Source organism: Xiphophorus couchianus, chromosome 7 (genome assembly GCF_001444195.1).
Source record: "Xiphophorus couchianus chromosome 7, X_couchianus-1.0, whole genome shotgun sequence".
Lineage (NCBI taxonomy): Eukaryota > Metazoa > Chordata > Actinopteri > Cyprinodontiformes > Poeciliidae > Xiphophorus > Xiphophorus couchianus.
Genome location: NC_040234.1, coordinates 29,626,832 through 29,637,257, shown reverse-complemented (window position 1 = coordinate 29,637,257; position 10,426 = coordinate 29,626,832). Strand labels below are relative to the sequence as shown.

The 10,426-nt window shown below is 37.7% G+C and overlaps 1 protein-coding gene across 1 annotated transcript; it reads right to left on the bottom strand.

The window, feature by feature from the left end:
• Positions 1 to 2,623: 2,623 nt before the first annotated feature.
• On the bottom strand, positions 2,624 to 7,237 carry LOC114148868 (UDP-glucuronosyltransferase-like). The gene is made up of 5 exons (XM_028024360.1): positions 6,259 to 7,237; positions 5,158 to 5,289; positions 4,764 to 4,851; positions 4,465 to 4,684; positions 2,624 to 3,047 (listed from the first exon to the last, which is right to left on the bottom strand). The coding sequence occupies exons 1-5, from the start codon at positions 7,117 to 7,119 to the stop codon at positions 2,765 to 2,767; spliced, it is 1,584 nt and encodes a 527-aa protein (XP_027880161.1). The 5' UTR covers positions 7,120 to 7,237; the 3' UTR covers positions 2,624 to 2,764.
• Positions 7,238 to 10,426: the final 3,189 nt, after the last annotated feature.

Sequence of the window (10,426 nt, the reverse complement as noted above, 5' to 3'; positions counted from 1 at the left end):
AGATTTGAGCATAGCCCTCTCTCTTCACTTTATATGTTCCCTCCCTCTGGAAAACAGACACACTCGTACCTCGTAAGAAGGACCTCGCAGAGACCTTTGGAGTTGCAGGTGCTCAAAGTTAAAAAGGGCCGTTTAGAACGATCTTAAAACAATGTACAACAACACAGAAACACATATTCATCAAAAATCTAATATTTAATCAGATCATACTACATCATTTTCATTATGTGGGGACAATGCAAAGCATATGTAGTCTATGTTTTACATGGTATGTATAATGTTGCTCTTTCTGCTGCTGACAGTGCTGGAGGGCTGTTGATCTGAGACTGTAGTTTTTAAACAGACCTTGAGAGAAGGTTGCTGGGTTATGATGTATGTTATGAAACAAGCAAATTTGCTGCCATTTCACTAAATAAACCCTAATAATATGTAACCTCTATAGCAACTTTGCTGCAGACTGCTTTAAAGATCAAAAAAGCTCAGAGGGGATTAAGTCTAGATAATTTTTCAATGTTAGCACTTATGAGAGATCTAGAATTGTAAGACAGAGGTATGAAGGCAAAAAAAAAACTCAGTAGCTGCTGGTAGGCTCCCCACCACCAGTCATTCAGGGGCATCTAGAAATGGTTGAAATTTTAACACAGTTCTAACACTTTAGCATACATTTATTGAGAATGGCGATGCTATTAAATCTTATTTAATGTGCACAGCAGGGATCAATTTTTTTTAAAATTACATTTCAGATTTAATAAAAAAGTTTACTTTGTAAAAGTACAAAAAATCATCTTGATAGTTTGATTGCTGTGTTGCCATGGCTACAATATGTCGCTTTTTGTAATCTTTGTGTTTGAGCTTGGTTTGTTCACCAATACATTCCAGCAAATAATGCCCAATGATTACTGACTGATTTTAACCTGGGCCCACTCCCACAAACTTCACTAAGTCTAAATCTAAACACTATTAGTGATGCTGATGTTCTTAATGAGACGGGGGAGGCGGCTAAATCAGATTCAGAATCCCTTGGTAGCCCCGTTTGCCAGTCCGCCGATGCTTTTGGGACAAATTAATTTACTTAATTGTGGCATCCTTGGCTTTATGCTGCGGTCCAAATCATTGCTACAGTATTTTTCGCTGATGTTTATGCGATATTTTCTAAACTCCAAATGCTATGAGCCGAATCTTTCTTTAGCAGTTGAGGTCCTGCAGTAACTTTTATCCACAGCCGCTCACCTGAAGCCCAGATCCCGTCAGCATCTTTAAAAGTTGCCTCTTCGGTCATATTTCAGTCCGTTTTCTCATCAATCTGCGAGAGAGATGCGCGTTCTCGGCATAACAGAGCATTTAGTTCAGCGCTGGGGCAGCCTGATAAAATTAAAGTGAAATGTTTCCTCTGCAGTCGAACCACTTCTGTGCTTATGGGTGAGGATTATTGCGAGGACAATTCCGAAAATAAATAGTAACGGTTTTCTAACTTCAACCCTACGTTTTTATTCACTTCTTTGTGAATAAAATCGTTGGAGAAAAATATCTATTCTTGCCCATAATCTGAGAGTTAGAAGGCGCTGAGTACCACAGTATGTTAACACTCAGGCACTGACAACCAGCTCCTCTTAAAGCCTGGATGATGACAGGTGACGATCTGCAGGTGTGTGCGATAATCAGCTGGACAGCAGCTCCATGGCTCCATCTTGTGGTGGAACTGAGAAAGTGAAGGAAGACGACAAAAACAACCATACAGCACCCAAAGCCCTGGTTCCCAACATTGTTTCATATTTACAGTTCTGAAGACTGACCCTATGTGTTTCTTGTTTTGTTTTTTGTTGTTGCAATTTTATACCATGTATTGCTTGTTTTGTTTGACTGCTTTAACTACTTGTCAGTTAAGGATCTGAGGCAATAAATAAAATGTTTTAAATACAACACGTCTTTCTGTGTATTTGTAAGGACAGTTATTTTTTATTGTTTATTTTTTTGTTCCTTTTCATAAGTCATTAGTTTTTTGATTAATACTTATTAATATGTATTTTATCAAAGCTAATAGCCAAATATTTCTTCTAGAGTAAATCAGTGTAAATTCAATGTACAGTGGATATGTACGGGTAAGCTATCGAAATCAATATAAAATTTGAAAAAAAAGCACATTCACGGGGGACAATCAAAACAACTATCAGCAATAAATATCACATATGTCTCTGATCTTAAAATCTGTTTCCTCTAGAAGCCAACTTGTATTTGCTACTCTTTAAAATGGGGAAAAACCAAAAAATGGCCAATAAAGGGAGTCGGAGTTGTGTTGGTTTTCATAAATCAGGAACCTAAACCTGTCTGTATTTAGTCAGTGCAACAATAAAAACGTTTAGAAAAATTGACAATTGACAAATGTGGCTGGACAATATTTTAGGTGATTTGTTTCTTCACAAATTTGGTACAGAGGAAGCAATAAATGTAAAGGTTTTATATAATCTGTACATACATAAAAGATGACTGCTATTACAAAACAAACGTGCTTTATAATCCATTCCAACAGCATTCCTATGAAACAGAACTAAACTACATCTTTAATTCTCAGGGAGAGTTCAAGGTCTGTATATTCTTTCACAAATAATAAATGAAGTTCAAGAAATAAGTTTTATTAATTTTATTAAAATTTTATTCAGTTCAATTACTAAAAAAGATGTGTTCTGGCAAATCACATATATACACTTTACTGTACACCAGACAAAACTTCACAGCAGTGTTAAAACTATTTACTTCATGGCAGACACTACTCAGATTTTTTCTTTGCACGTCTCTTCCCGCAACACTTGCGAGTGCAAAACAAACAGGATTTCAGAGTCACCCACAAAACGGTGACAAAAACAAAAACTAAAAAGCCGATAACATCCAGGCTGTGGTACTGAAACCAGTTCAGGTCATGTGCAGCCACCCTTAGATGTGATGCTCCCTTGTGTCTCATTACAAACTCAGACCAGAAAACAGCCAGGTCCAAAGGCTCAACAGGGCGGTCCAGGTGTATCTGAGACAGTCCCACCATGCGCTCTTTGTATCTACAGAAAAGACAAAATGGTTACAACAGTGCCGTATAACAGTAAGTTTCAGATTAACCTTAGTGTATTACAGACTCCTTGTAATATACTACAAGAAGTCTGTGTTGAAAAGGACAACATAAATTAAATAAATTAAACTAGTGTGTTAAAATAATCAGCAAGGGAAGTGTGTAATGGAACAAAAAATATTAGTATTTGTGCAGAAAACTCCGTTATGAAATGTCACTGGAATCCACAAAGCAGGACAGCTGAGCACTGTAGACATGCCAGCACAGGTCAGGAAGTTTTATCACGCAACAAAGTACAAACATAGACCGGATGACTGATTCAGTACATAATGTTCAGGTAAAAGTTTCACACTTTTCTTGAGTTCTCAACCTTTTACTTTCTTTTAGGCATGAAATATAAAAGTTAATTATGATTTTGTTTTGAAGGATGAAAGGAAGGTCGAATGAATGAATGAAATAAATAAAAAATAAATAAAGAACACATTTAAAGAATGGAGGTGGGACACATAGAGAAAGGAAAGAAGGAGTGATTTAAGAAAGCTAAGAACGGATGGAAATCGAGGCAAATACCAGATAAAATGGAAACAAATAAGAAAAGAAGCAAGCAAGTGAAACATGTAAAAGAAAGAGATGGAGGATGGAAGAATGAACAAACACCATGACAGAAATTAAGGAAGAACAAAAAGGGTAGAAGAAAGGAAGAAAAATAAGAAAGAGCGATATGGAACTGCTATGGCTGACAATAAACTGCCTTAGAAAGCTGTAAGTGCAAAATACCCAATAATTTGTAAAACACAACAGAAGCTAGGTCTTTACATCTTTACATTGGGCGACTGTGGCTCTTTGGTAGAGTAGTCGTCTTGCGATTGGAAGGTTGTAGGTTCGATTCCAGCTTCCTCCTGCCACATGTCGATGTGCCTCTGGGCAAGGCACTTAACCCCAAATTGTCTACCGATCTGCGTATATGTGTTTGTGAGTGTGACTGGGTGAATGTGACTCTAGTGTAAAGTGCTTTGAGTGGTCAAAATGACTGGAAAAGTGCTATATAAGTTCAGTCCATTTTACCATTTACATCTCCTGATCTTTTGCCCTTGGAAAAATATAAGGATGAATGAACTACTTCTGATGTGATACTGGTGTAAAATGTTTGTACTATAAAGTTAAATTCAAACTGCTAAGACGTTTTTCATTTGGTTTGAATGTGAAAAAATGGGGATTGTCAAAGTCCATTCTCTAATAAACTGGTGTTGATCACCAGCTATCTCAATCTGCTTTTCTGAAAAAAGAGGACGCTTACTGATGTCTTCTGATGGAGAGACACACAACTAAATACAAATATATCTGCATAAAATGTTGTTCATAAATTATTACTCATTAGTTTTTAGTAAGTTATAGTTGAAGTTTCTTACCCTTTGTCATAGATAACTTTTTTCAGTCCATCTACCAATGTTTCTGTTGTCATATCAAATACATTGAGCTTCACAGCAACACCGCGCGACACCATTCGGTGCACGTTGTCTCCCTGATCCCCGAAGAGTGGAAACATCAACATGGGAACGCCATTGCAGATGCCTTCATAGATGCCATGACTTCCACCATGAGTCATGAAGACTTTAGCTTTGGGGTGAGCTGTAGAGAAAAAGAAACACATGTAGTTCAACCCAAATACAGTACCATTTTTCATGAGTCCATGTGTCATTAAACACACCTAGAAGATCGTTCTGAGGTACCCATTTCATAAGTTTGACGTTCTTGGGTACATCTTTGGGTATTTCACCTGTGTACCTCCAAATCACCTGCAATAAGAATCAGACCAGATCATTAGCACATTCAAACTGCTTTGGTACTGAATGATCAGTTTGGCACGTGGGCAGCAAAGTAGAGAACAAAGTCCAGTAGTTCAACTGGATTCAACCTGTAGATTATACTGTGGGTAAAAAAAGAAGGGCAATGTGCTTGTTGTATCTTGTAATCATAAAACTTATCAGTAGCTTTCTCAAGAAGAAAAAAAACTGCCATACAAAACCCATTGATTTGGATTGAACTTTAAAGTGTACATAGATCAAACCAATGAAAATTGATAGGAACCCTGTATTATTTACCCTCTGAGGAATTTGTCGGAAAGCGTCAAAGAACTGCTTGGCTTTAGCTTCAGGCATGTCGGACACCATTGAGCCCAGCGTAAAGACAATGAAGCCATCGTCTCCTGAAGCATCCACAAATTCCTTCAGGTCCTGCAAAAAAAGTTGGAAAAGACATAAAAATAACTGCAAGAAAACTAAAGCAAAAGCAAAATTCAGTGTAAATAAATTACATGTGTAAAAACTGTATCTGTCTTATTAATATCTTAAGAGAACAGTGGTTCCCAAAGTGTGCGGCGCGCCCCATGGGGGGGCACAGTGCCAATGCAGGGAGGGTCGCTGGAAGCGGTACGGATGAATTAGCCCCCCCCCCAAAAAAAAACAGTTACACAAAAGTGTTTCACTGTAAAGATGGTTTGTTATGTGTTTTGTTGCAACCTGAAGTGTGAAATAAACTTAGGTGGAGTTTGAAAACACAATTGAACGATTTTTTTTTCTTTTTTGGGGGGGGATTTTATTGTAATCCATAGGGGGGCCCAGAAAATCTTTAGGTAATAGAATTTACCTCATTGACATTGCATGCAACTACCAGCCATAAAGCCATTTAAATCTGCAAGCATAACCGTCTCTGTGCCTAAACAAACAGAACTGTTGTTATTACAAATTACTTGATCCCCGTTGACACAGCAGGGCCCCACATCTCCTTTCCTAGAGCTTTTTTGGACATAGCCCAGAAATCTGGATTACATTGCTCTCAAAGTGTGGTGCATGAGAAGGTAAACTCATTCTACCACAAACAATTCTTGAAACAATGAGCCATATCTGCTGACTCACACCATGACTTCATGCTTTCTGTGACTCTTCATTTTTGATAATTTCCCAGGAAATGGTGTGTTATACAAAACTTTGTGCAGATTCATACATTTTTTCTGACTGTCTCCATGGCTCATAAAAATTAGTTAACAAGGAAACACAATGAAATTAAAATTTTGGTCTTCAAAGTTTCAAAGTTTTGACTTCCTTAAATTCGAAGATTGTGTTGCCTTAAGTGTCACTGCCTTAAGTGAATCCAGATGGGATGCATTCTTTATTTTTTCTCTACACATAAATCGTCATACTCACTGCTGGAAGAGGAGCCGTCTTTGCACAGTTGATCCCACCTATTAAAACCATGTTTGGCATGAGAGGTTTGGGCCAGTCAAAAACAAAGTCATATCTGAGGAGCCAGATAGCTCCTTCACTTATTAGTTCTTTGTACGACATGCCGTCTTGGATGCGCTTGCTAACCAGCTCATCAAAGTGCTGGTACATGACCGTGCATATGTACGACTCCAAAAAAGACATCATCATGTTTTTAACCCTCTGTGGGAAGCTCATGCGGTCTGTGTTACCAGAGAAAAACTTAGGAATGTAGGAAACAGGAGAGGGACATTTGTTAGCTTTAATATCCAGCTCACAGGGAAGCCCACGCAGAAAATACACAGCAGGAATGGAAAACATACGTGCTAGGAGAGAGCCACAAGGAAGGAAGGGGTCTGTAAGCATCATGTCAAATCCCTCCGTCCTGAGTTTAGTCATCAAAGGCTCATTGTCCAGTAAAGCCTCACAGCCCACCGATTGTATAGACGTAAACTGCACCAAACGGTTCACATTCACAAATAAATCTGCTAATCCTGGCTGCTGGTCAAACAGTCCTTCCCTGAGTTTGTTTAAGCTCTTATCCAGTTCATCTTGAGTATACGGCACTTTGTAGACCTCCGTCTTGTAGCTGTCAGAACCTTGGATCAACAGGCTGCTTTCAGGCACCAGGACCGTGACCTCGTGGCCTCTGCGGCCGAGCTCCTTCACCAGAATCTTCATGCTGAGCCAGTGGCTGCCATCCACAGGCATAACCAGCACCTTCTCCCCCTGAACGGGCCCGAGACGAAGGCAGCATAGCCAGGCCAACAGCCCCGTTAAAGGAAACCACACTCTGCTTCTCATTGCCTCCTCGCTGCGCTGCAAGCTGAGCTTTGTGTGGGAGCTGGTCCTGCTTGTTGTTGAGGGGTGGCTTTGAGAGTCGGAGTGAGTGTGTGTGTCGAAATTCTGTAGGAAGTGCGGGCTGCATTTTATGTCAGGCTGTTACATAATAGCAGGAAGACAGGGCAGATTCCTAACGCTTTGCGTGGAAAACGTTTGCATTCAGTGTTCCGGCAGTTAATCATTGTTTTATATGACTTTGCTGTTTACTTTGAAAGTCTTCCTATATCTCTTTAATTAAGCACATTAAGATGTTTTTCAATGTCTTTTTATTGCATTACTTCCTAATGCACTTGTGGTGAAAGGTTATGAAATTAATATGTATTATAACTTGCAAGTCATCGCGTGACTGCATGTACTGACTGTAGATTTGAGCAAAGCCCTCTCTGTTTACTTTACAAGTTCCCTCCCTCTGGAAAACAGACACACTCGTGCCTCACAGGCTTTGTAGACAGTGGTGGCGTGCAAAGCCTGTTGTAATAGGAAACCAACTCCCCACTGTAAAGAGGAAGTTGATACTATCAAACCAGTAATTCTTGGATTTAGCTTTGGTTACAACTTGTTTCAGCCCACTAAACTGATTTATGTAAGCAACTGATGTGCCTATTACTTTTTTTAAATGTGTCCAAAACTCAATCAAATACTAAAAGAGAAAATCTTTGACATATTTTTTTGTGTTTTCATTTCCCTTCATTTCAAATGTAAGCAGATCTGTTGTGCAACATATCATATATAATCTAAAGACAAAGCAGGCAATAGTTCTGCGGCAGAAGTTTGAACTCTGCAAGAGTTCATTCTTTTACCGCTGCCACCTGCATGACGTTTGTTGGCAATCAAGTCTATCCTGGGACAGTTTGTACTTTTCGTGCATAGTTTTAAACAACTTCTGTTTAAAACTATGCAGAGCAGTCCATGCAAGCTGTACCTTCATTATCAGTTAATCTTTTCTCCAGTACTCATATGGTCTCATTATGTGAAAAATCTCCAAATGATTAATATCATCCTGGTTCAAATACATTTGCTAAGATATAAAAATACCAATACAGTGTCATGACTTTTTTTAACCCTTTCATGGAAACAATGCAATTATTGGACATTAACATTGATTTGTTCCTTTCATTTTTTACTGTAAAATTTCTGTTTTCTGACAGGCAACACATATCTGTCTATATGATCAACAAATAGATCACGATTCAAACTAAACAATTGTATTTAATTAATATGTGTAGAATATATTCTTTCTGTTTATTGCACCAATGGAAAATGTTTTTACTTTTTTGTTTTGCTGATATTGTTCACCTTAGTGCTGATTTACTGTGAATTTCATCCATGAGGGACAGTTAAAGGATTAATATAATCTGTTGTTTTGTAATGTACTGTGTTGTGTTTTGTTTTCTAACTTTACTCACTTAAGCACCTTACAAGTTTTTCATGGAATTAAGTTAAAATAAAATGGTGAAAATGCCTCTGTTTAAAGATTTTACTCTTTGGAAATTATGCTGAAATGTTTTAGTTGAAATAGCATAAATTGACAAGTGGAACATATAAATCTAACTCAGACAAATTAAGCTTGTTAAAATATAATCATAGTGCAAGACTTACCCTAGGTATATATATATTTTGTTAAGTTTTATTTTCTTTTAATCTGATTTCATTACATAGTTTCATGCAATACCTAACCATGAGTACAGGGGAAAACTGTTCAGTTCATAAGTCTACTAGGAGGTTTGGACCATGTGGCGTGCCACATGCCCTCTCCTTTGGCATACATTCCTTAGTGATACATAAAGATTAATAAAATCCAATAAAATATCATTTTAAACAATGTTTTTTTTCTTAGAGTAATTATGTAATTGACAGCTAAATGGTTGTTTTTCCATCTCCACCCTAATATATACATTCAGTCTGAAATATTTCTGCCTAATCAGCAGAAGAATGACAGGTTGAGCACACACACCTAGCAGCGTACACTGTCCTTCTAGTCAACCTTTCCTCTAAAAAGAGAGCGTGGAAACACTCTGACCCAGTCTTTTCTATCAGCCCATCTTTTGTTCATTACTTGAATGTCCTGTTCAGTGCAAACAGTCAGTATTATAAAGTGTCACTGTGTGAACTCAGCCCCACTGTCCTGACCTCTGAAAACACTGATAACAAGTAGGTGTGGACTGGATTTCTGCGATTTACACACAAAATACAATCATGCAACCACTGGACTGAACATTGCCTATAGTATTGCAAGAGTTAATTATCAAGTCCAAAGAATAAATATGATACAAATAATCAAGGATATGATATAATTTAAGTGAATATGTATCGCACCTCTGTAGAAAAGTCTGTGGCTCTTTCTACATGCATGTACCCTGTGGTGCTTTGTTTGAGAGCCTCTTACTAGACATATTCCATCTGTTATGAAATTTGGAAACTAGTGACAAGAGAATTTCAGGCTTCTTACTGTAATATGCCATGGTTCTGTGGTGTTTGTAGCAAGGTCACATGATGAAGTGTGCTGGAAAGTTCCAATTGCAACTATAAACACTGCAGGGATGAGAAATTGTTGAAAATCCTATGCAATGGTTTAGTTAGAAAAATATGAGGCTATTACTGTATGATCGTCATCATTTTGAAGCCAAGTCGAACTAAAGAAGCATGAAGAAAACCACAGAACTGTCAAATGTAGCTGTCAATATACAGATTCTGCCACATGATGGCGCCAAACACCAACAAAGCAAAAATTCTCAATTTTTTAAATTTTCTCTTTCTTGTTGGTTTAGAACCATATTGTTGAGCTGTACAAATGCATATAAGGAATAAGCAAGAAACTCCATGATGTGAAACCATTTGTTAAGGTCTTCGAGTTTGTACTACTGGCTCAGGTCCAACTCATGTGAAAGGTTGAGTCAGCCTGAGGTATAAAATCTGATAGTATTCATGTGCAGTCATACTTACATCAACAGTTCAGCAAAGACAGATAATCAAATTTGTTAGCTTAAAGATTGTTGTACTTTAGTTATATTAAAGAGTGATAAGACAATGTGTCAAAAGTAACTTTGTGTACTTTAAACCTTCATTCACAATAGGTTATTTGTCAGATTAAATGTGAATGAGTGATAAATTGACATCTGTATTGGGGCATTATCAAATGACTGCAGTTATTGCACTGGCCTTTGATCGTCTTATCACTGTTTTATACAATAGATCTGGGTCAGTTAGTACAAAGTGACAAAAAACATTTACTATATACTTACAATACAGAACACTGAAATTATGTGTT

What these genes read in the sequence shown, in the direction of transcription:
- LOC114148868 (XM_028024360.1), bottom strand. Translation starts at nt 7,119, where the DNA reads ATGAGAAGCAGAGTGTGGTTTCCTTTAACGGGGCTGTTGGCCTGGCTA. An exon ending in TCCGACAAATTCCTCAGAGG is followed by an intron (nt 4,852 to 5,157) that starts GTAAATAATACA and finishes TTCTTATTGCAG; the next exon opens with GTGATTTGGAGGTACACAGG. An exon ending in ACCTCAGAACGATCTTCTAG is followed by an intron (nt 4,685 to 4,763) that starts GTGTGTTTAATG and finishes TTTTCTCTACAG; the next exon opens with CTCACCCCAAAGCTAAAGTC.